The 26878-nt window shown below is 36.2% G+C and overlaps 1 protein-coding gene across 21 annotated transcripts in view; it reads left to right on the top strand.

Annotated features, from left to right (window-relative positions):
* The window catches only part of MIER1 (MIER1 transcriptional regulator), a 63053-nt gene that overhangs the window by 13246 nt on the left and 22929 nt on the right, over positions 1-26878 (top strand). For 12 of the 21 annotated variants that reach the window (XM_034967037.3, XM_034967034.3, XM_008958977.5 and 9 more), the window contains 6 exons: positions 1967-1991; positions 8065-8210; positions 19940-20101; positions 20730-20862; positions 21558-21622; positions 24952-25024. In XM_034967037.3, the coding sequence (XP_034822928.2) occupies positions 1967-1991; positions 8065-8210; positions 19940-20101; positions 20730-20862; positions 21558-21622; positions 24952-25024 (604 nt within the window). Of the gene's footprint in view, positions 1-1966; positions 1992-2124; positions 2162-8064; positions 8211-19939; positions 20102-20729; positions 20863-21557; positions 21623-24951; positions 25025-26878 lie in introns of all 21 variants that reach the window. The other 9 variants (XM_034967031.3, XM_034967035.3, XM_014345593.5 and 6 more) reach the window with 1 other exon arrangement.

Genomic DNA, 26878 nt, shown 5'->3' with positions numbered 1-26878 from the left:
CAGCTATGCTTACAAATGCTACTAGTCCTCAAGCATTTGGTATCTTAATCATTGGGAAGTGTTTGCAGCCTTTTTCAGAACTTTAACTATTTACCAATGAAGCAACAATCAGTAAGATATTTATTGGCATTCAGTGCTCCTGAGGCCTTTTACAAACTGAAATATATGGACACCATTTACAATTCAAAATCTCTATTGTTAATATCTAACATCAATAAAAATGTAACTTTTATTCTTCAGTAAAGTAACTTGTAATTAGAAAGCCTTTTTTTAAATCAGAGAACTGTTAAATGGAATAATTATTCCAGTGTTCATAAGTCTTATTTTGTGTGGATAGTGAGCCTAGGATTAGATGAAGATGATCATTAACATTGCTTGTAGCCTTACAGAGAAGGTTGTGCCTACAGTTGGGAAGTATAACTGCGTGAAACACAAGTGGATTAATATTTTAAAATATTGATTTACTATGTAATAATTTGTGTGGTGGTTAACTCCATTTTGAACCAGAAATGTGTAGCTCTGCCCAAAAGATGTTAAGCAAGCTAGAAACCCTTTTTGTGGTTGCATTACTCTTGTCATGTCACCCTACTCTCCAAGCTTCCCATTAGAGGAATGAGATTTAAAAGTAGCACTGTATTGACTGTGTTCTGGCAGAGTAACTTTAAAATAATGATAGTGGTGTACCATTGGAAATATGCAATACTGGTTATTGTCAGATTTTTGCTAGACGATGCTATAGGAAGGAATTATTCTAAGAATTTAACAGAAAAAGTAGGACCTTTGAAAAAGTGTGCCACAAAAGAATGAGTCACCATATGGAATCTAGAATCCCATACTTACTACAATTACATAATATGTACAGTTTTAAAAACAGAAATTTTAATACTTTATAGGAATTTGTCTTAGACACATTGTTTTTGAAAAATAGAGACTTTCCCTCTTTTCTGTTTTCTTCTTGCCTCTCTTCCCCATTACTTAGCAGAAAGAAAATACTGCAAGATCCCTATCTTTCCTTTGCTAGTGCTTTTGGCCTCCCACCATCTGTATTTTCTAATGGGCATGAAATAGATACTTCTGAATGAATTGGTGAAGTTTTAGTTCATGTTATTTGAAGCATCTTTTGAGTTTTTAATATTTGTTTTGTGGGAGTCTTATGTTTGTAGATGATTTGTTTATAATTGTGAATTAACTGAACTAAGATAAAACACAACTGCGCATTGTCAAGCAGTAACATTACTAAAATAAATTGCTACCAATTTTATCTTTAAATTTTCAAGTTGTTTGTGGTTAAATTTATGACAGGTAGAATGGTAGAGTGGAAGGAGCATTATAATTGGAAATCTGTGCAGTCTTGCATCAGATAACCTAAACTTTCTAGGCATTAGCTTGAATGCTTGCTAATTCTGTTATAACTTAAAAATATATTGTTTATCTGTAAAGTTAACCTAATATAGTATTTGGTGCTTAAACAGAATTTTAATTTTTCCTTTTGCTTTGTTACAACTTAATTTTTATTTGAGATAGTGTCCTAAATTGTTTCTGTCTCCCATCTTACACTCACTTTTTTTAAGTCGGAGACCAGCTTGATAGCAAACTTTGTTCATAGTTCTGTGTTGATAGGAGAAAATCTATTTCAGAAAATTCCAAGATCTAAAATCATACTACTTAAACCACATATGTTATGAAGCCCACATGTACCTTTAAAATCTGAATTCTATACTATTGTCTTTATTTCTGGATTCAGGAGTGTTTGGAATTTTTCTTTATGCTTAAATATAATGAAAGGGAAGGGATTATATGGGAAGTTTTAGTTTGTCTTGGAAAATGCAGACATTAAAACTAAAATGCAGACATTAAAACTTACTGTAGTTTTTGGCATCATAGTAGTCATTGAATAATTTCGGTAATGTTTGTGAAGATACATTATACAGAAATACTAATTTTTCCTCTTTTCTCCCCTTCTCAGCCATCTGTTGAATCTTCAAGTCCAGGTAAGTATTTTCCATATTTTTTATAATCTCGATTTGAGTAACATTTGTCCTACTAGTTGCATAAATACTAGAGGAGTTAGACTATTATCTGACTTGCTTTTCTTCTGAATGCTTCTTTTCTCTGGGGAAAAAGAAATGGATGAAAGGTTTGACTGCCCATGAAAGTACAGGTGAGGCTACTGTGATTTCATCCTAAAAATGACTATTTTTGGGTTTTCTTCTTTTTTTTTTTTGGTGAGTTGCCATATGTATTTCTCACAGTTTTGTATTATTGTTTGACTTGTAGTATATATATAAATTGTGCTTTTTAAAAAGGAATCATTAGCTTAGAAATATTTGCTTGTGTAGGGATTTCAAAGTATTTTTATTTGAGAAAAAATTGTTAGTGCATTACAGAGAGGGGAAAAATAAAGTAAGCAAACGATTCAACAAGTGAATATTTAATGTAAATAAGGAATATTCTAAATAAGGAAATCATTCTTAGATTTGAATAGGATCAAGTTTTAGGTTCTGACCACACATCTAGGATTTTTGTATTCTTTCTCAAATACAGTACATATTCATTTTTTCCTAACTTAGAGATTGCAAACCTGTGATCTTTGAATCAGATCTGTGCCACAAATTTTTGTTTGGCCACTGTAGTGATCTTTAAGAATATTTTATATATGAAATCTGGATTTAGGGTTCCCATGGTCTGGCACCACTGGGTACAGTAGTTCTACATGGCAGTAATTCATTGGAGTTGAAGCAGTGAGGAAAGAGTCAAGTACTAGTCTTTTATCCTCAGTGTCCAGTGACTGTCAAGAGAAATGGGACTGCCTTCTGCATGGGATATGTGGGTTAAAGAGTAGTCCAATACAGAAGAGTGAGAAAGTGAACCCTCTGAGGCATAGTAATGTTTTATTTGAAAACATCTCACATGTATTGAATACTTAGATAGGCTGTATTCTGTATTACTGAATTTTCCAGATTATTGAAGCAATCACCTTTCTGTGTTTAAAGTTTTAGGAAGAAAGCTTTTAAAAATGCTTAACATAAGATAAGCCTGTTTTCATGGTACAAGGTCCTTTCTATGAACATGAATCACTGGACTCTGAGGGTTGGACTAGATCACATCTACATCCCTTTTAAATGACTAGTGTGCTCAGCTGACGTTGATTTTTGTCCTTTTGATTTCAGCTGAAAGCATCTTACTCTTTTTAATATGCTTGAGAGTAAAGTACATTAGGCTTTGTGCATTTCTGAAACTCATTTTTTTTTGAACTTTGTTTTATAAGTATATCCTGGATGGTTAAGATTGGGAGTAATCTGGTCTTAGATAAGTGTTAGATCACCATATTCATTTTTAGGACATGGAATTATTTCCGATTTTTTTTTTCAAACGCAGAAATTGTTTTCATAGAAAAAATAGATCCTACTTGTTTCTTATAGTATTGTGATATTGCAAATAAAACTGAGGAGATTTAGATATTTCTGATGAATTTTTGAGGCATTCATCCGATAGTACAAAGATACATAAAATAATTACTCAGAAAGCGATATTAGTAAGTGGCTTTCTCAGTTTCCATTACATTTGAATCAGCCTAGGCTGAACTGGAAGAATAATGGAGTTTGAAGAATACAAATGTTGGCCAGGTGCAGTGGCTCATGCCTGTAATCCCAACACTTTGGGAGGCCAAGACGGATGGATCACTTGAGGTCAGGAGTTTTGAGACTAGCCTGGCCAACATGGTGAAATCTCGTCTCTTCTAAAAATACGAAAATTAGCCAGGATGGTGGCACATGCTTGTAATCCCAGCTACTCGGAAGGCTGAGGTGGGAGAATCCTTTAACCTGGGAGGTGAAGGTTGCAGTGAGCTGAGATCATGCCACTGCACTCCAGCCTCAGCTATAGAGCGAGACTCCTTCTCTCAAAAAAAAAAAAAAAAAAAAACAGTCTTTGATAGCTTTGCTACTTGTTGAATACTTAACAGATTGAATGTTTATATTTCTTCAGCTTGTTTTCAGACTGAAATAGATGTTTTGAGTTAGACAGTATTTGTCATTTGAGGCTTCTGCCCAGGGCAGTGTTTATTGTTCTTATAAATAATGTTAATGACAGCCAGTTATAAAAGTTGGTAAAGAAAATTAGAAATACTCATGTAAAAAATTTTTCAGTCCCCTGATGAAAAGGCTATATCCTTTGTAGCATCTGTACTTTGCAATCAATGCTAGTAATAATAGTCACATGACCACATTAATTGCTTTGTCTGTAGTCTCCACCAGTGTAAGACAAAGCAGAGGCACAATGTAAGGCTTTTTACCTGTAAGACTAGTAGCCATTAGAGGTGGGAATTAATGGAGGTGAAGATAATTTAAAAAGTGATTAAATGAGTAGACATGATACAAACTGAATTTACCTTTGAAAAGATGTAAGGTACCTTTTCTGCAGTAGGATAGGATTTCATGACAAAGCAGTCACATTTGCCTAACTCTGATGCAAAATACTTAATTTATACAAAGCACCAGAGCCATTACCTCTAATGATTTATTATTGGGATTTTTTTTTTTCCTAGGAGACAGCCTAATGGTGAGTCTAGCTATTGACAAGAATAAGATGGTTAGTTTGTTCTAAGGAACAAGGCAAAAAGAAGCCAGATAGAACAGGTCAGATTAAGGAAAGAGAAAAACTGAAAATTGAAAGTTTATAGAAAAAAGCGTAGTGTGCATGTAGGGAAAGAAATTGGAGTGAGACAGGAAGTAGTTCACCTACACTTTGTTGTTTGATGTAATAAGGGAGTGAAATGGCAAGTCTTCATATATAATTGGCTTTGCAAATAATAACAAAAAATGGACTTAAGGTGAGTTATAACACATGCTTTGATGCTATATACCTATGAACTTGAATTTTTTTAAAAGTCAATAGAGTATAACAAGTATAACAAAGAATTAAGCATAATTATTTTTGATAATACCTGTGTCTAATTACAATTATATTCTGATTGGATAATAGTATACAAAGGGATGGTGTGGGGATTTTTTAGGGTCTTTCTGCCTACAAGGGAGAAAAGTATAGCATTATTTGTAGGGATACATGATTACTGACTGACTACTCAGTATCCCAGAAGATTCCTGGGTGAACTAAAAAGTTTGAGGAGAGTTTTCTCTTGAAAACTCAGAAGAGAAAAGGATTGGGACAGAAAACTACACCTATATTAATGTTTCTCAAATTGTGCTCCTATGGAACCCTTGTGTCCATTGCCTCAAGCAGTACTAAGATGCACTGCTAAAATTGTACTAAGCTTTTCTTAATTTCTGGAAGAAAATTAAGATAATATGCTTTTCTAAATGTTTTTATTTAAATTATTCTAAAACTTTGATAAGTGTTAATAACTCATTTTTACTATAATCTGGTATAAGGTATCTGATTTGGCATATAATTATGTTTTTAGTTATTTTCTATTTAATATCAGTTCCTTTCCTTTCCTTACTATCCTTTCCTTTCCTTTCGTTTAGTTTCATTTCCTTTCGTTTCCTTTCCTCCTTTCCTTGTTTCTTCCTTTCTTTTTTGAGATGAGGTCTCACTATGTTGCCCAGGATTGTCTTGAACCCCTGAGCTCAAGCAGTTCTCCTGCCTTGGCCTCCTAAAGTGCTGGGATTACAGACATGAGCCACTGCGCCTGGCCTAATACCAATATTTTCTGGTGCTTCTGAAAGGGCACAATGATGTTAAGTGCTTTGCCATGTGACCTGGCTTGCATTCACTCGTCTTAGTACATAGACTCTCCTTAAGTATTCTTTGAGGCAGTATACTAAAATAATTTACAGGAGGCTTGGAGTCCAATAAAAGCATAGGTGTTAGGATTAGTATACCCAGGATTCAAATTCCGTCTTTGCCATCTACTGGCTTTGTAAGTTTAGACTTGCTACTTAAAATCTCTAAGCCTTGAGTTTTTATTTTTTTTTTCCTCTTTAAATGGGATGATAATACCTACTTCGTAGGATTATTTGAAGATTAATTGAGATAATGTATATGACATGCTTGAACATAGTATCTGGCATATGGTAAGCACTCAAAAAAATGATTCTTTTGAAAATTATTGTGAGTAACTGAAGAACCCTAAGCTTTGGGCATTCCCTTATTCATAATAGTCGGATTTTCAAGAAGTCAGCTCTATCTCTTTGCTTTACTTACTGTTTATCTTTCTGGAGTGAAATGAAAGAATAGGTACATCTATTAATGTCTAACCATCAACAGTTAAAACTTTAAAAATTGTTAATTTTTTCAATGTTCAGTAACTCATTTGTTTATTAGTAAACAATGCTTTTGCAAATCTAGGTCCACATTGGCAGTAGTAAAACTTGGGGATATTTTACATAGTCTGTAAAATATCCCCAAGTTTTACTACTGCCAATGTAGTACAATATTTTACAGACAATATTTTACAGACTGTGTATGCCCAGCCTTTGCATTCTACTATTACAAAGCTTGACCCTATAGGGTCCAGCAATATTCCCCAACCACATGTCAGTTAGACATGTTTATTAGACTAGATTATTTTTAATGCCTTTGATAGGAGTTCTCTATGCAGTTTTAATAAATTTTGCTCTTCTACTCAGGTCTTTTGCGTTATTTCTGATCAAAATCCACTAAGTTAAGGACAGCTACTCAAATATTAGATTTTTTTTAATTTTTTTTTTTATTTTTTAAAGTCAGGGCCTCGCTCTGTCTCCCAGGCTGGAATGCAGTAGTGTGATCATGACTCACTGTGGCCTTGACCTCCCTGGCTCAGGCACTTCTCCTGCCTTAGCCTCCTGAGTAGCTGGGATGACAGGCACACAGCACCACACCCAGCTAATTTTTAAATTTTTTGTAGAGACGGGGTCTCATTATGTTGCCCAGGCTGGTCTCAAACTCCTAGGCTCAGGTGATCCTCCCTTCTTGGCCTCGTGAAGTGCTGGTATTAAAGCATGAGCAACTACATCCAGCCACTAGAATGTATTTTCAAGGAAGTACTTATAGAATAATAATATTTGAGTGCAGCTGTGTCTTCACTAGACTGTGTATTCAGATGACTGTATATTTCACATGACTATACAGTCATCCTTCGATATCTGTAAACCTCCCTCGGATACCAAAATTGTGGATGCTCAAATCCCTGACACAAAATGGCATAGTATTTGCGTGTAACCTATGCACATTTCTCTTATATGCTTTAAATAATCTGGTGTGTGTGTATATATATATATATATATATATATAAAATACCTAATATAGGTAAATGCTATGTAAATAGTTATACTGTGTTGTTTGGGGAATAATGACAAGGAAAAACGCCTGTACGTGTTGAAGACAGAGGTTTTTTTGTTTTTGTTTTTTCTCTGAATGTTTTCAATCTGCTGTTGGTTGAATCCACAGACACAGAAGCCATGGACATGGAGGGCTGACTCACAGTCTCCTCATGGGCCAGAGGAGTTCATACTCATTGGTTCTATCAAACATTAATCAAATGGTTAAGAATTGTGATTTTTAGGGCCAGGTACACCTGTAATCCCAGGACTTTGGGACGCCAAGGCAGGATGATTGCTTGAGCCTGGGAGTTCAAGACCAGCCAGGGCAACATAGCAAGACCCTGCCTTTACCAAAAAAATATTTAAAAATTAGCTGTGTGTTGTGGTCATAGTCCCAGCTACTTTGGAGGCTGAGGTAGAAGGATCGCTTGACCCTAGGAGGTCGAGGCTGCAGTGAGCTGCACCCCAGCCTGGGACGGAGCGAGACCCTGTCTCAAAGAAGAAGAAGAAAAAAAAGAATTGAGACTTTTTTCCACACGAAAAGCCTGTTCTTATTTGATATGACCATTTATTATTTACAATTTTTTCATATTTATAACATTATAAACACTTTTAAAGCTATAAACATTTTCCTCCCATTTTGCTGTTGTAACTATTAAAAAGCAATACATAATAGTTGCTGTGCGTAGCTTTTTCTTGGTACTTTTGACTTACATCCAGCATCAAATAAAAATATATACATTAATATTAATAAGATCCACTTAATTTGGTTTACCAAACTTTTTGAAATATTCCTTACCAGGAGGTTCAGCAACATCAGATGACCATGAATTTGATCCATCAGCTGACATGCTGGTTCATGATTTTGATGATGAACGAACATTAGAAGAGGAAGAAATGATGGAAGGAGAAACAAACTTCAGCTCTGAAATAGAAGATCTTGCAAGGGTAAATAACATGTAGAGCTAGGGTATGAATTGGTTATGACTTTTTTGTGGAAAGGGAAGATCTGAAATTTTGATTCTCTGATTAGGAGAGAAATTGTGTTATATATTAATGACTGAAAAATTTTGTGTGATCATAGGTGGGATATTTAAAGTTTGAAATGAAAGGCTTTTAAAAACAATAACTTTATTATGTGAAATAACAGAATTCACGTAGTTACTTTGGTAAAACATAGACTGTTAAATGATTCTGCTATAAAAGGTCTGGTCAAAAATGGACTATAAAAGGATTCTACACGGCCTCTTATATATCCTTTGTCCTTCCCCAGTTACCATATCTTTTACTTATTCTCCTTCAGAGCCAAAAATTCTTGAAGTATCATTTTCCATTCACTACATAAAGTGCTCTAGATTATCTCCACCTCTTCCTATCAAGGTGACCAGTGAACTTTCCTTGTTACATCCATTGTTATATTCACTTTTCTCTCACTACCTTACTTTTTCTCAGCAGTATTCAATATAGTTTAACACTCCCTTCTTTTACTTGAATTCTGGAGTACACCACTGTCTGGTTTTCTTTATCTTTTTGTTTCTATTCAGTATCTTTTGCAGACTCTTCTTCCCTTACTCAAGGTTTACATGTTGGCAGTTTGTAATTCTCAGTTTGGACCTTCTTTTTTTCTCTCCTGTCTCTGTCTGGATCAGTGCTCCTCAAAATGTAGTATGAGGGTCAGTTGCATCAGAATCAACCATGTACTTATTTTAAAAAGCAGATTTTTGGACCTCTCCCCCGGCACACTGAATCAGAATCTCTGGAGGTGGGGTTCAGATCCACATCTTCATTAAGTAAGTTGGCATTATATGTACACCAAATTTGAAAATCACTAAGCTGTGTGATTTAATTTATTCCCTTGGTGTCTATATCCTTAGTATTCTTTAGTTTATATTTCTAGCATTAACCTATTTCCTGTCTCCAGTTTTGTTTGTCCACCTTGACATTTCTGCTTGCTTAACTAAATGGACATCTCCAAATTATAAATGTCCAAAACAGAACTATTGACTGTTGTTTTTTTCTCTGCTTGTTCTTTCCCTGTCCTATCAGTAAAAAGTGGTACTACTATTTACCCTGTTGCCTAAGTCAGAAACCAGTGAGTCATTTTCCTTCTCTTTCAATATCTTATTTCTAAATAAACCTATCATTTGTATCCACAAGAATATCCCTTAGCCGACTCTTGATCCATTGCTGCCTAGATTACCATTCTTTCTAGCCTAGGCTATGGCAGTAGCTTCTTGACTGGTTTCCCCATTTCCTCTTTTACCATCTTTCTCCTGATACATTTCCAGCCAGCAGCTGTGATCTTCTTTTCAAAATGTAAATCAATTAATATCAACCTCCCAGCTTCCTGTTATATCCAAAGAAAACCCAAACTCCTCAACCAGGCCAGCAAGGCCACCTGCATGATAATGGCCTCTTACCCGTGTATCACACTACCTCTGTTATAGCCACGCTAGCTGCTTTTGTTGTTAAATAGGCTAGTTTCTTCTGCTTCAAGGGTTTTCAGCTCATTCTCACTCTCTGGTATATGCATCCCAAGGCCGGCTCCTTATCCTCTGGGTTCGGTGTTGCCTCCTCAGAATAGTAGCCTTTCCTGTCCCCTAATTAGGTTTTAATTAGTTTTTTGTTTTATTTTTATTTATTTTTTAACCGCTGTCCCCTATTCAATGCTTTCTTTAGTGTTAGGACACAATTTGTAATTGTTTGTTTAATTTATTGTCTGTACCTCCACTGGTTTTGAGAAGATGAAATAAAATGACTGTTATTCACCAGTGTATTTCATGGTACCTTGCAAGAGTGCTCACTCAAAAGTATTGTATGAATGAATGGATATATCAGTCTGGTATGTTCTAATAAAATTTATCATGCATATGATTTCCTGTACTCCATGATAAAAAGAACATAAGAAATAAGACATAGTGCCAGTCTTTAAGGATTTGGAATACATAATGTCATGAAAAATGAATGCTTATACTTTTATGGTAATAAAGACCTATGTCTCATAATTTTAGTTTGTAACTTTTTAAAGTATACATTTAAAGAGCTCAAAAAGGAGTTCTATTACTGTTTATTGAAATCTTGTCAGGTGTTCCCATTGTGGGATTAGAGCTGGCTTTGGGATTAGATCATTTAGTGATTACAGCTGACTTAATCCACAATGTCTGAATAATTTAATGTGTCAAAGGTGTATATTGGCTATCACAAAAGTCTTTCAAGAATGGGTTAAAAAGCATATGAAGGGCTGGGCATAGTGGTTTATACCTGTAATCTCAGTACTTCAGAAGGCCAAGGCAGGAGGATTACTTGAGGCCTGGAGGTCAAGACCAGCCTGAGCAACATAGTGAGACCCCCATCTCTGCAAAAAAATTTTAAAAAAGGTTAATTAGGCATGGTGGCATGCACCTGTAGGCCCAACACTTCATGAGGCTCAGGTGGGAGGATTTCTGGGGCCCAGGAATCCGAGGCTGCAGTGAGCTATGATAGCACTGCTGCTCTCCAGCCTGGGTGACAGAATAAAAATGTTACTACTATTTACCCTGTTTTATTTTTCAGAGACTGTGTGTCTGAAAACAGGGCACTTGAAGAACTTGAAGTCAGAACTATTGTTTAAAAGTAGGAGGCTGGGAAGCGATTCAAAAACAGTTATAAGGGAAACAGTTGATTTAACAATCATGGTCACTTCATGTATTTGTGAAGTGAGAAGACAATTATTTTCAGTTTGCCTATATTCAGAGAAGATCTATCACTTTATATTTTTTGCTTCTGAATAGCCATCTGTGGGATAAAAGGTACAGTAATAAAATCTTGTATTTTCTGTCTTATATTCTATATTAGCTAAAATACTAATTAGCAAGAGGAAATAAGTAGTTTTCATAATGGGTTATGAGTTAGAGTGATTTTTTTTCTATTTCAGAAAATGAGATATTTATTACATTTAATTAGTAGAAAATTACTAATGGGCTGTGCTAAAATTTTGGTTATATCATTGCCTTTTCCTGTTTTTCTCTCCTATTCCTTTCCCCAGCCCCATATAGTGCCTTAAAACTTGCTTTCAAGTGACCCTGCCTTAGGAAATAGAAGTTAAAATAGAATTATTTATAGAGATAGGGAAAAAAAAGACAGTTGAACCAATCCTTTATCATCCTTTCAACTAGACAGCCTTATACCTTCTCAGATTCTTCTCTGACTTCTCCCAGAAACAATTAAAGCTTTAAGTAGCATAGAATGCTTTTCATCTGTAACCTGAAGCTAAGCAATATTTCGGGGCCAATTTGTTGGATTTCCTAGAGTTATTAACTCTTTAGGTTTGAACCAAACAAAATCCTTGTTGTGTTTATTGAAAAAGTGAATAAGATTTTGTTGTGTTGATTATTGATTTGCTTTTATAGAAGCAAAACATTAGTTATGTCAGGGATTGATAAAGTGTTTTTCACCTTACACCTTGGTTGCATGAAATGAATTTTTGATGTATTGTGGCAGAACTCTGACATTCATTCAGGAAATATCAATAACTGTATAGCATGTGGTTTTAAGTTCATTCAATTTGAATTCTAGAATTTTTCAGTGAAAACTAACTCGAAAGAAGTTTTGATGTGTATTGTTACATTTGTATGCATGGATTATGACAATATAAAAAGTGTTTTAATAAAATTGGGTGTATAGGTTATTTATTGTAGTGATTAGTGATCTTAGAGGGAATGTCAGAATCATTCTCATAGTAAATAAATAGACTTTTGTTTTGTTTTTTTGAGACAGAGTCTCACTCTGTTGCCCAGGCTGGAGTGCAGTGGCACGATCTCGGCCCACTGCAACCTCCACCTCCTGGGTTCAAGCAATTCGCCTGCCTCAGCCTCTTGAGTAGCTAGGATTATAGGCATGTGCCACCAAGCCCAGCTAATTTTTGTATTTTTAATAGAGATGAGGTTTCACCATGTTGCCCAGGCTGGTCTCGAACTCCTGGCCTCAAGTGATCTGCCCATCTCAGCCTCCCAAAGTGCTGGGGTTACAGGCGTGAGCTATTGCACCTGGCCATAGATACACTTTTGTTTGCTACAAATAGAAACACTCGAGTTTAACTCTGTTTTCCAAATGAACTCTTTAAACTCAGAGACTCTAAATGGGCACAATTGTGGCAGTCCATTTGGGAAAAGAAAGATCAAGATTGCAATATATTTATGTATTTAGATATATTTTATAAAAATCACACTATAACAGTATCAGTATTTGATACATACTTTTAAAGTGCTAGATGTGTTCCATCCAGAGCTAGAGAATAATTAAAATGTGTGATTAAAATGTGAGAGATTGCAGTATTTTGACGTATACACACAACATTAATTATATAGACAGAAAAGAAATCTCAGTGTGAGGATTATAAAGAAGAGTTCAGTGCCTTCATTCCTATATAGTTTTATCTTCTAGTCAAGCCCCAGCCCCAAGAGATTGGTTACCTTAGGAACCATCTCTCTAGTTCAGTCTGGATGTGGTCCCTTAGGCCTTTCTGGCCGGAAATCTGCCTCTTTCCTTCTTCCTATCTTCATTAGCATTTTATTGGTAAGTCAGTTTTGGTACAACAGGTGTAAGAGTACTATCTACATCCACCAAATGGCCCTGACTTGAAGGTCAGCATCTGCCATTTCTTAATGACTAACCTCCTGATGTGAGGGAGAAGGAGCTAGGAACTAGCACCTCTTCTGCAGCTAGGAGTTGAATGCCACTCCAACCTATAATATGTTAGTGTTTGATAACTTTACCCTATTGTCTTGAAATTAGGGCAGACTTAACTTGAGATATAGTATGTAGTGTTTATCCTTTTTGATACAGGGTCTTACTCTGTCACCTTCCCAGGCTCATGTGATCCACCTGCCTCACCTCCCACGTAGCTGGGACTGTAGGCGTGCACCACTATGCCCGGCTAATTTTTTTTTTTTTGTAGAGATGGGGTCTTGCTCTGTTGCCCAGGCTGGTCTTGAACTCCTGTGTGCAAGCAATCCTCCCACTTCGGCCTCCCAAAGTGCTGGGATGATAGGCGTGAGCCACCGAGTCTGGTCGGTTTATGTTTTTAAAAAGTCCATTTCTCCCACCTTCAGCCAGCCTGCCTTTAGCTTATGCAGACATGATTGCCCTTCCTTTTGTTACAGTGTAAGACAACTCATTTCTTAAAATACAGTCTGCAAATATAGTGTGTATTCCTGTTTTTTTTTTTAAGTTAATTTTTTAGAGACAAGGTCTCGTTCTGTCACTCTGGCTGGAGTGCAGTGGTGCAGTCATAGCTCAAGCATCCTTAACTTCCTGCGTTCATGCCTTTCTCTCGCCTCAGCCTCTTGAGTAGCTAGGACTGCAAGTGCATGCCACCGTGCCTGGCTACATTCCTGTATTTTTATTCCTCATGTACTATGCCCACTTTCCTTATTTCTCACAGTTTATCAGCCCTCTTATTTCACATTGTAACAGGATGCTGTATACTTAACCTGACGTTAGATTTTGAAGAAGGCAGTATATATGCATATGTACAGAAGGGCAGTGTAAAGCAGTGAGTTAGACTGCCTGGGTTCGTAATCCAGCTCTACTACTTATTTCAGTGTGGGACTTAGGATAGGTTACTTAACATTGTTAAACTTCAGATGTTATTACAAGAATAATATATCTAAAGCGCTTAACATAATATTTGGCACATAATAAACACAAAATAAATCTTAGTAGTTAATGTCATTCATAAGATTCTCAAAAAAGTCTCTGACCTATAACTGAAAATGTACAACTTGCCACATAATTTTTTCTTTCACTCTGTTCTCGCCTTTTTATACTCTTAACACTTACGTGAATGGGAATAAAACACTGTGCCACTTTATTGTGATGTTTCAATTTAAGTTGAAGTAAGCCCTTGAGTAACTGGTAGAATGCAGACTTTGGTAATATAAACTAATTAGAAATTCTCTGGAACAGGTGACTGACAGGCCCTGGTATAATAGTATACTACTTTTGGCCAAGTTTTATTCATCCTTAAATCTTTTTTCAGCGGGAAATAACGGAATATTTGCGTTACACGGTATCGTTACTGTTTATAACATCAGAATTTGGGAGTGCAGAGACAGAAATCTGTCTGTAACTAGATTACAGACAGTCTAACCTCAAACTAGGTTAGACAAAATGAAGAATTTCATGTAAGTCTCATGGAATTTCATTAAAGAAGGGATATATCTGCTCCCAGGGACTCAAGTGCCACCAGAATTTATTTTCTCTATTTCTGCTTTTCTACATGGTTTACCTCTTTTTGTTTTTGAGACAGGGTCTCACTTTGTCACTCAGGCTGGAGTGCAGCAGTGCGATCTTGGCTCACTGCAGCCTCAGCCTCCCTGGATGAAGCCATCCTTCTGCCTCAGCCCCCCTAGTAGCTGGGACTACGGGCATGCGCTGCCACACCCAGCTAATTCTTTTTGTATTTTTTACACGGACGGTGTTTCGCCATGTTGCCCAGGCTGGTCTCGAACTCCTGAGCTCAAGTGATCTGCCTACCTTGGCCTCCCAAAGTGCTAAGATTACAGGCGTGAGCCGTGTCCCACCTGACTTGTCTTTTCAGACCAACTTTCTTCATATGATGCTGTCAGTTTGTAGGTCTCCCACATTTACTACTTGAGATAGTCTATGCTTCTTTCTTAAGTTGCTGTTGATAAAACTCCAGAAACAAAGTATGGACAAGCTTGGGTCATGTGTCCACTCCAAATCTACGGCCAGGGAATACAGTTATTCCAATTATGTCAGCTACTGTGGTCAAGGAGGTGAACTTACAAGAAAAATAAGTGCTTGGAATGGAAGAAAGAACATTTCATGTGAGAAGACAAGTACAGAAGTAGAGAGTAGGAGAGGCTTGGAGGGGAAATAATAAATAATCTTTACATGATGCTTGTTTATGCTTGCTAAATCTTTACTTCAGTTAGCACAAAGCAGGAACACAAATACATGCTATTGCAATTTGAAACAGGATTCCTCAGCAAAATTGATTCTGATTTTTATTATAGTTGTAGCCCAGAGTTTGCTGCAAGATTTTCACTTTTACCTTAGATTAAATAAGAGACTTTTTATACTGTCGTGCTTCAACTTGTATTTTTGGTGGTGGTGATTTTTTCTTTGTTGCTTACTAAGCTGATATTACTCACTTGATATTGGGTGACAGCTTGAGTTACAAGTTTAATACTAGTAAGTAAGCATTTTCTTTTCCTTTTTTTTTTTTTTTTAAATATTCTTGAGACAGGGTCTCACTCTGTTGCCCAGGCTGGAGTGCAGTGACACAATCTCAGCTCACTGCAGCCTCTGCCCCCTGGGTTCAAGCAGTTCTCCTGCCTCAGCCTCCTGAGTAGCTGGGATTACATGCCCGCACCACCATGCCTGGCTAACTTTTGTATTTTTAGTAGAGTTGGGGTTCCACCATGTTGGCCAGGCCGGTCTTGAACTCCTGACCTCAAGTGATCTGTCCCCCTCAGTCTCCCAAAGTACTGGGATTACAGGTGTGAGCCACTGCACCCAGCATAAGTAAGCATTTTCTTGATTGAATAAGTAAGGGTATTTTTTTTCCATGTGATAAAGCCCATCTAAAAATAACGTGTAAAAATAAACTATTAGAAGGTATATGAAAGTGTAGTTGGGTACAAGGAATATATGGAACCAGGGATTCAGCATCACCAGGACCTCCATCTCTCCTAATCCCTGGTTGAATCCTGTTGCATCTCTTCAATTTTTTCTTTTCCACAACCACTAATTTAATTTAGGTTCTGATCATAATACAGGTGAATGTGTAGTGAATGATAGCAGTGGATTCCCACTTGGCAAGCAAACTAAATCTTCCCCTGCCTAAGTTCACGTTGAGTGTTTTGTTGTGTGTGTAATTTCCCCTAAATACTTCCAGAGTGTCAGTAACTATTCAATACGCTCAAATTGAGTCAGGAGTATAACAGAAGCCTTTAAAAATTACGTAAAACTAGAGAAAGTAGGTAAAAATAGTAATCCTGACTTTCATTAATCTATAACTGATCTTTCAGTAATATATGGCCTTCTGAAATGATACTTTTTTTTTAGTTACTGTAAATGGTATGTCTGCTCTAATCAGGGTGACTGGCTTATTCATTTTTGTTTCTGTACCGTACATTTGTCATTTGCTCTGACTTGAATGACTTTCCTCCATCTGTGCCAGTTCTATTACAATTGTAATTCAAGCATTTCCCCTCCAAATGCAGTGTGATCAGGCTACTTTTGACTCTCTCTGTTCTCTGCTTAGTCAATATTGGAGGTGTTGGAGAATTTTTCTTTGAGAAATGAATTTTTTTCTTTTTCCTTTTTTTTTTTTTTTTCTTGAGACAGAGTCTCAACTCTGTCACCCAGGCTGGAGTGCAGTGGCATGATCTCAGCTCACTGCAACCTCTGCTTCCTGCGTTCAAGCAATTCTCCTGCCTCAGCCTCCTGAGTAGCTGGGACTACAGGTGTGCACCACCATGCCTGGCTAATTGTTTTGTAATTTTAGTGGAGATGGGGTTTTGCCTTGTTGGCCAGGCTGGTCTCGAACTCCTGACCTCAAGTGTTCTGCCAGCCTCAGCCTCCCAAAGTGCTGGGATTACAGGCGTGAGCCACTGCGCTTGGCCTGAGAAATGAATTTTTACAAAGTGAGTCACACTTCTCATCTGTATATCCAGGAGGGAAAAACCTTAATCTATGATTGTCAGACATTCTACATTCTTGATAATGGTTAAAAAAGAAAAATTCTTTTTCCATGTAGTTAGTATGTCACCTATCCTTTTGACAAATATTTGAGCTGGATAGCATATGTCATACGATAAGCTTTATTAAAGTTAATGTTCAAGCTTTATTACCTCCCATTGGAAAGGGTGATTTGCAGGTATCTTATCCCAGACCTGTGAGATCAGTGGTTTTCAAGGTAGTCTCATACCAGCAGCATTAGCATCACCTGAGTTTTTTGTTGTTTTTTTTTTTTTAATTGCAGGTACTCGGGCCTCACTGGAGACTTACTAGGTCAGAAACTTGGGTGAGTCTCAGCAGCCCGTTTTAGTAAGCCCTCAAGGTAATTCTGATACCCTTAATAAGACAGACCAATGGTAGAGAGCCTGAGGGCATTTATTTGGTTGATAATACACCTCTTTTTTTGGAGTGAACGAAGTACCATGATCTTGTCAGAAGATGAGTTCAAAATAGAGCATGGCTGTGTAATTAGCTGTGTGGTTTCAAAGGATTAGTTATAACACAGTTATAAAAATTAAAGGTAGTGGTTAACAGGGTAGTTTTGAGGATCAAATAAATAATGAAACAAGCTTTTCATGAACTCTTAAGGCCTATGTAAATTTCAGTTGCAAACTGTTACGCTTATGTTTTTTTCCTTTTGGGGTCCTTATTCATACTAGTGACTTCAGTGGCTTTTATTCACAATAGTGATCAGTTGCTAAACTTGCTTCTGATTTTGGGGTGCAGGATATGAGCTTAAGAAATGTTACATGACCTGAGATTAGGAGGTCTGGGTATTATAATAAAGTATCAGTGCCTGACGTTTCTCTGCCTGGTTTCCTTATTTGCAAATAAAGGTAGCAAGCACTCCATTTGGTACTTCTAAAGATCTAATGAAATTGTGTGTGTTGACACTGCTTTCATTGTTGCAAGAGAAAAAGACAGTGAAATCAAAACATCTATCATAAATGCCTGACACATAGAAGATACTTTATGACAGCTATTTGTTATTCTTGTATATAAAACTAGCTTTAGGCTGGGCACGGTGGCTCATGTTTCCAGTCCTACATTTTGGGAAGCCAAGGTGGGCAGATCGCTTGCATCCAGGTGTTTGAGACCAGCCTGGGCAACATGGTGAAACCCTTCTCTGTGAAAAATACAAAAATTAGCCAGGCATGGTGGTGCACATGTATAGTCCCAGATACTTGGGAGGCTGAGGTGGGAGGATCATTTGAAGGTTGAGGCTGCAGTGAGCAGTGATCATGCCACTGCACTCCAGCCTGGGTGACAGAGCAAGATCCTGTCTCAAAAAATAAATCTAGCCTTTTCATTATATTTCTCTTACTACACTTCTATCTCTTATTTTGAAGTTTTGTTTTAGTTCCTGAGTATTGACTCCCCAGATTCCCAAATACCAATGTCCTGTACCAGATTCTTGGTACATGGACCAGATACTTGAACACTTAAAGCACTGTTGGTGTTGTACTTTGAGAAACACAGTGTAAGAGCTGTCATTTGTTTGCCAGCTGGTTATTTAGCTAGAGTGGCAATACCTTGCCTTGATAAAGTTACCGGTTTTCAGGTTGTAGCTTCTGCAAATCATTAGGGGTCTTGGAATTGATTTATCTTTCAGAAATAGATTCACAAACTCATTCATAACCAGAATATCCATTTGTAATGGGAAATAGAAGTTTTGGATGACAGTTTCTTCCTAGTTCTTCAAAAGAAAATCTTTTCAAATGATAATCATTAATTTCTTCTCACACATGGATTTTGAGTGATGCAGGTTAATTGTATCATCTAATTCAGTCTGATTTACCCATATCCATTGTAGCAATGTGTTTAACACACGAGCTAGACTTACTTCTTTCCATGACTGCTGGAGAAACATAAACCATGTCTTATTTCATGATTACCCTTTTTTTCTAGCTTCTAAACTGATTGTTTTCTGACTGTTTTGCTTCAGACCATGTGCATTGTATGTGGGTGTGCATGAGTGTATAATATGTTCACATGATTTGGATTAAATTTTCTTTTTATAATCAGAATTCTGTTATGTTTCCCTGATGCTGTGCATTTCTTCTTTACTGGTTAGAGTGAGTAGTTTGTATAGAAAGCTGATTTCATTTCATTGTGTATGGACATTTCTTTTTCATCCACAGAGGGTCTGATTTTTGTGGGGATTGAGGGAAGTCCCTGGCCAAGGCACCATGGTGTATTGATATGAATATGGGCTTTTGGAGTTAGACTGTTTAAATCTGGCTCTACTACTTGTAACTTGTGTGATTTGTGAAGAAATGCTTAACCTGTCAGCCTCTGTTTTCGCATCTATGAAATGGAAATAATATAACAAGTCTGTATGATAGATGGTAAGGATTTCATGAGATGATTTTATATGTAAATGGAGATAACCATAGAGAAGAATATATGGTTAATGTAGTCCATTATCATTTCTGTATATTACTACTGGTTTGTTTGTGTGTTTTTTTTTTTTTTTTTTTCATGTGTTCGGGCTGAGCTCTGAATTTCATCTGCCTTTCTGGGTTTGTTAACTTATAGTCTATTTCTCATTGTTCTATTTCTCCACCCTCAAGTTAAGTATGGTACTCTTATTAAGAGTGGGCATCCATGCATAGCGTTAACTGTCATTGTGCATATACTGAATTGATTGCAAAAAGAATAGTCCATGTTAGACCAAGGCCACTTTTTAATTATACTTAAAGATCTTGTTGTCAGCAATTATAATTGGTTCATTTTATAGAAATACTTAGAAGATTGGGATATTCCTGGGTTTCAGAAATATTTTCAGTTTTACTTTTTATGATCCGAGAATTTGTAATACAGCTTTTATTCTTCAGTATAGAATGAATACTCCACAGATTTGTGGATTATAGCCTGGGAATCAGAAATATCACTGATTCAGAGATTAACTTTTATTTTGATTTATTTAGGAAGGTGACATGCCAATTCATGAACTTCTCAGCCTTTATGGTTATGGTAGTACTGTTCGACTACCTGAAGAAGATGAGGAAGAGGAAGAAGAGGAAGAAGAAGGTGAAGATGATGAAGATGCTGATAATGATGACAACAGTGGCTGTAGTGGGGAAAATAAAGTAAGTCTGTATACATATATTTAAGATTGTAGTCTTTATTGAAGTTAAAATTGCTTAATATATTTTGATTACTTGTCTTTATAATCTTTTCTCTTCCTGATTTTAAAAGTGTTAAAAATTAAGATATTACAGAAATACATAATATAAAAATTGGAAATCCCCTGTAATTTACTCCTGAGGTAACAGTTTGGTCTTGTCATTTCAGGTTTCTTTTTTTCCAGTGCTTATTCTAATTAATTTATACCAACTTTCTAAAAAATGCTATTGCTTTTAAATAATAAAGGCTAATTGGCAGTTTGTGTTTATTTTTCTTACTTTATTTTGAAATAATTTTAGATTTATAAAAGGTTTAAAGTTAGTATAGAACGTTCCTGTATACTCTTACCTCAACTTCTGCTAAGGTTAACATCTTGGTACAGTGCTATTAACTAAACTGCAGATTGAATGATACCAGTTTTTCTGCTAATGTACTTTTTCCTGTTGTAGGAACCAACCCAGAGGATGATATTACATCTAGTATATTCATTTTAGTCTTCTGCATATATTAGAACAAAATTTATATGCTATGGTCTTTCATCTGCAGCTGTTTTCCTTACATCTTAGAGAAATTTAATTTATTATTCCACAGGAGGAGAATATAAAGGATTCATCAGGTCAGGAGGATGAAACTCAGTCTTCCAATGATGATCCATCACAATCTGTTGCTTCTCAAGATGCCCAGGAAATAATCCGCCCACGTCGATGTAAATATTTTGATACAAGTAAGTGTTACTGGTTGATAATATTTGAATATAATTTTTACTATTTTAGGTATTACCTAAAATCCTCTTTTTTAAACTGGTCTTTGAATTCATTTAGTCTGAAATTCTTTTCAACAGTAAATGGATTTTGTTGTAAGTTATTAGTTTAGCAATGCAGGGTCCCTGTTGTTAGTGAATATACTATGGTAATTGTGTCATGTACTACTTGACTTTGGGTGTATTTGTTTTTTCTTTGCCCTGTTTTTAAATGTTTGTTTCATGGTCATCTTTTTGTTTCTCATAGTCTTTCCCTTAGTTTCCATTTTTTACTTTCTTTGCCTCTTAGCCTTTTTTAGGTATATTCATAAATACACCTAAATTTCTCTACTTTAAAAGGAAGAAAAACACTTGAAGAAAAATAAACTGTCATGAAATATGTAGTAAGGTAATATTATCTTTATTCTAAATCAGTTTTTTCCCCTAAGTTTTTATAGGAAATCATTTCATGAGAATACAATTATGTAGAAAGTTTATGGTTTTTTTGTTTTTTTTTTTTTAAGTGATAGGGTGTTAATTATTTGGTTAGAAATATCTTGGCTTAATTCATTAGATATCTTTGAGCATATCTAAATATTTGATGGTAGATGTAAAAATAATATGTAGATGTAGACAGGATAAGCAGTCATTTTATAGTATTGGTGTCTTATTTATTCTAGATAGTGAAGTAGAAGAAGAATCTGAAGAAGATGAAGATTATATTCCATCAGAAGACTGGAAAAAGGTAGTTAGAACAATATTTTTCCAAAATTTAGATAAATTAATATTTTTTTAAAAAGCCTCGTGTAATTATTTTTTTTTTTACTAACTATGTATATTGATAAAATCGATGTAAGCCCTTTTATGACATTTAAATGTTTGGTAAATGTTCAGATTCCTTCTTAACACATCTAGGTTAGATTAGAAATCTACATTTCTGGCGGGGTGTGGTGGCTCACACCTGTTATCCCAGCACTTGGGAGGCTGAGGCAGGCGGATCGCTTGAGCCCAGGAGTTCAAGACCAGCCTGGGCAGCGTTGCGGGACCCTGTCTCATTTTATAAAACAAAAGAAAAAATAAATAAAACAAAAATCCACATTTCTGATTTAGTCCTGAACTAGTGCCAAATTAGGCATTTGTTGCCCTGTAAAAAATATCACGTATATGTTTTTCAATATTATGGAAAGCATTTGTGGAGGCTTTGATATTTGTTAAGTAAATTTTGTTTAGTAGTTCATATTGCAAGTTTTTCATTCTGTATTACTTTATAAAAGAAAAACTCTCCAAATGATTGAATTTAATGTTGACATTTACAACTGATAAGCTTATTATATGAAGAAACAGATTTGGCTTCTTCGTAACTATATACAATTAATTTCTGAAATGAATCTAAAGATAATATATTGAGATTAGTTTTTAATTATAAAATTATATAGCATATAATTAATCATACAGTAAGTTATTGTAACAGAACTGAGCTCTTAGGAAAATCTATCAAAACGTTATGTAGAATTAGCTGGTTGCAGTGATGTTTCCCCTGTTGTCCCAGCTACTTGGGAGGCTGAGGTAGGGAGAATCACTTCAGCCCAGGAGTTTGAGACCAGGCTGGGCAACATAGTGAGACCCCATGTCTTCAAAAAAATTTTTTATGTAGAACTGGTTAAAACAAAGAAATAATGTTATTTTTGTTGAGAGACAAGGTTAGCCCAGTGTGTACGGTATGTGTTCATTTGAGCAAATGATGGGACTCGACAGAAAACAAGAATCACAAAAGTTAATTTGTGTGGCCTATTTGGGCAAGGGTTCTTTCATCCTGTTTTTAATCTGATCCCTACAGTGTGCAGAAATTAAGATGAAAAAAGCTAGAAACCTTGGGAGTCCTTATAAATTGCTGTCCCACTTCATATTCAAGTTTATGTATCTTCAACATGTGTTGTTTTTTAATCTGGAGTGTTCAGTAGAGTATTTGATTAAGCATTCAGTGTTTTTTTTTTAAATGAAAGAACAAAAGCTCTGAGGTAGAACACCTTTCATTGCTGGAGGGTATTAATTACCCACACCTTACTCAGAAAGGGTATTAATTAACCACACCTTTCTCAGAAAAAAATTATGTAATAAAGCAGGCCAGAGTAAATGCAGATTGTTTTCTTTCAGTATGATTTTGTTGTTTTAAATAATTGTCAAGGTTCAGAGATTCATTTTTTTTTAAGACTTATAAGATGAAATTGAGTTTTTATAGAAACTTAAGGTAGGGGAAACAGTTTTGAAGTCAAACCTGAATTTTAGTTGTAGCTCTAGAACTTAGTAATTGTGTGCTCCTGAGAAAATCAAATTTTTGAGCTTCATCTTCTTACATATAGTATGGGAATAACAATGTCAGCCTTATGGGGCTTGCTGAAAGATTAAAGGAAAATTGCATATATGATATGTTAACACATAATGATCTTCAAAGCTATTTCCCTTCCCTTCCCTGTACTACAGAACAAATTAACAGATGAAAAGAAATGTTCAGAACTGAACAGGAAAAAGGAAGTACCTGTCTTTAAACTAATCCAGATGTTCTCAACCCTGTTTTTATGTTAGAATCATTTGGATAACTTAGACGTACTGACTACCAGGGCCTTCATTCATAGATTCTAATTTAATTGTCCTGCAGTGGATCCAGGCATTGATGGTTTAGAAGCACCCCAGCCAGGGTTAGTAACTTGACAATGTTCTTTGGTAGGCCTAGGTGAGTTAAGTTAAAAGAGGCACAAGATGTGACAATAAAGGACTCTTTTTATAGTAGAAGACATAAAGAGAATTCCATTGTAAGAGTAGAGAAAATTTGTTGTAAGTTTGATTCTTTTTAGAAAACTGATCATGAGAAAGATTGGTTTTTCTTATGGGTATAGAAATAACTTTATTACATAAAGCACGTCTTTGAAGTTGTACTGGATAAAATGAGCTCCTCACATCAGTGAGGTAACAATAGCAGGAGAGAGACTTTCCAAATACTAAGAGTTACCAAAACTTCTAGACCATGATTTTGTACCTTTCATGCCCAATTTTGAAAATGTCAGTAAATGTGTTCTTAACATTTAGCCATCACACAAAAGAGGGTTCATGTAATCTTGGTCTCCTTGCATTGTGAAATTTCACCAGTGGTAGTTTCCAGTTGCTTTTGAGAACATCCAGTTTCACCTAATCTGTGATTTGACTATATAGATATGATTACTGGATTTCCTATTTAATTATATTTGTAGGAGGAGGTTACTTTTTCATTTTGTATTGTTTTAATGAAAGTCAAGCCATAACCTGCTTATCTATTTCGTTTAGAGTTTCTTTCATTTGGCCCCTACTGAGCTTTATACAAACCCTTTTTGTTATTTTTCCTACTTTGAAGCTCTGTTTTTCAGACTTCAGTCTATGTCAGAATCACCTAGAGAGCTTGTTAAAATACCAATGACTGAGTCCTGTCCCCAGAGTTTCAGTAGGTTTGGGGTGGGACCTGAGCATTTGCATTTCTAACAGTTTCCCATTAGCTGTGTGTGGTGGCATGTGCCTGTAGTCCCAGCTACTCAGAGACTGAGGTGAGAGAATTGCTTGAGCCTGGGAGGTCGAGGCTGCAGTGAGCCATGATCACTCCAGCCTAGGTGACAGAGCAAGACCCTGTCTCAAAAAACCAAAAATTTCATAGATGACACTGATGCTGCTCATATAGGGATCATATTTAAGACCACTGTCTTAAGTGTAGATACTCTGAAAATATCTGAATTTGACTTTGTGTTTTACATGTTTTGCAGTTGTCTTACTAATGGAATTATCAGAATTCACTTCTTTGTCTCTATATTTTGAAATGAAGTTTGTATTTATTGTTTACGTTGCATTTCACCTCAGTATTATTACTAATATTTTCATCCAGTCATTATTTGTCATTCATCTTCACAAAGGTACCTCTGAGGTAGTTAATTGGTTGTTTTTGTATTTTATGACAGAGAAACCAGGAACAGTTTACTAAGATGGTAAGGCTAGAAAATGGATATAAAATCTGTTACTAGATCTTACTAATGTTTTATGTTATTTTTAAAATAGGAGATTATGGTGGGCTCCATGTTTCAAGCAGAAATTCCAGTTGGCATTTGTAGATACAAAGAAAATGAAAAAGGTGGGTTATTAGTAAAGTTACGTAGCTGAATTTATGCTTTCAGTGTAATGAACTGTTACTTTATATGTAAAATGTGGTAAGAACATGACAGCCTACTAAGTAACCCCATTGTAACCCCATTGGTTTGTGAAAGAGGACCCTTCATTATTTCTGTGAGAAGAATGTATGTACTCAATGTTTTCAGTTTGGTCTATAGAAGCCTAGCCAAAAAAGGAAAAAGTGAGTGCTTTTTTTCATTTTAAAGTGACTTACAATGTCTCAACAGTTTTTTTTTACTTTTTTCCCCGTATTTTCAGTGCTCTAAACTTTAACCCTTCTCTAATCTTTATAATTTAGTTTTTAGAAGTCCATTTTATATCAATGAAAGGCATAAAAACAAACGAGAGTAAATAACTGATATAAACAGCTTATTTGCTCCTGAAACTTTCACTAAGCAAAATGGAAGGCTTATTAAAATGGAGTACTTTGGACCAGGTGCCGTGGCTCACGCCTGTAATCCCAGCACTTTGGGAGGCTGAGGCAGGCAGATCATGAGGTCAGGAGTTCGAGACCAGCCTGACCAACGTGGTGAAACCCCGTCTCTACTAAAAATACAAAAATTAGCCTGGCGTCGTGGCGCGCACCTGTAATCCCAGCTACTCAGGAGGCTGAGGCAGGAGAATCACTTGAACCCAGGAGGCAGAGGTTGCAGTGAGCCAGTATCGCACCACTGCACTCCAGCCTGGGTGACAGAGCAAGACTCCGTCTGAGGAAAAAAAAAAAGAAAATGGATTACTTTGATGCTTGTGTTTTAAAAATAATTTGGGAAAACAACTTGTATACTTAAATTTTACATGTTTTTTTTTTCCATTTCATTTCATTTGAAAGTCCTGAAGTAAGTCATACTTCCAATAGCATACAATACTTGAAGATTTTTTTTTTTTTTTGAGACAGAGTCTTGCTCTTGTTGCCCAGACTGGAGTGCAATGGCATGATCTCGGCTCACTGCAACCTCCACCTCCTGAGTTCAAGTGATTCTCCTGCCTCAGCCTCCTGAGTAGCTGGGATTACAGGTGCCCACCACCACGCCCAGCTAATTTTTTTGTGTTTTTTAGTAGAGATGAGGTTTCGCCATGTTGGCCAGGCTGGTCTTAAACTCCTCACCTCGTGATCCGCCTGCCTCGGCCGCCCATAGTGCTGGGATTACAGGTGTGAGCCACCATGCCTGGCTGAAGATTTTTTTCAAAGAGTCTGTTTCAGATTATTCACCTCATTTGAGTTCCAGAAAAAATGCTGTGTATGTTTCCTTTTTTTTTTTTTTTTTTTTTTTGAGACAGAGTTTTGCTCTTGTTGCCCAGGCTGGAGTGCAATGGCTCAATCTCGGCTCACTGCAACTTTCGCCTCTCAGGTTCAAGCAGTTCTCCTGCCTCAGCCTCCCAAGTAGCTAGGATTACAGGCATGCGCCACCACGCCCAGCTAATTTTGTATTTTTAGTAGAGATGAGGTTTCTCCATGTTGGTCAGGCTGGTCTTGAACTCCTGACCTCAGGTGATTCGCCTGCCTCGGCCTCCTAAAGTGCTGGGATTATAGGCATGAGCCACTGCGCCTGGCCGTATGTGTGCTTTTAATGAGTTCATGTGCAGTGTGACATCACTCAGGACTAGAAATCTTTATTTCTTTTATTTCAGTTTTCTTCACATTTCAACTTAATATACACAAAGGCCTTTGGAGTTGTATTAATAGAAGTTTTTTGTTGTTTATTTCTTTTTAGCATTCTCTCCAAAAACTTACTTTATATTCTAAGTATGCACCTACTCTCAGGGCAAGCAGCAGGTCAGAGGCAGTCAAGGGAACATCACAGGCCAGTACGGTTTT

The sequence above is a fragment of the Pan paniscus genome, chromosome 1 (assembly GCF_029289425.2).
Source record: "Pan paniscus chromosome 1, NHGRI_mPanPan1-v2.0_pri, whole genome shotgun sequence".
NCBI classification, from domain to species: Eukaryota; Metazoa; Chordata; class Mammalia; order Primates; family Hominidae; genus Pan; species Pan paniscus.
This window is presented reverse-complemented; position numbering and strand designations above follow the sequence as displayed.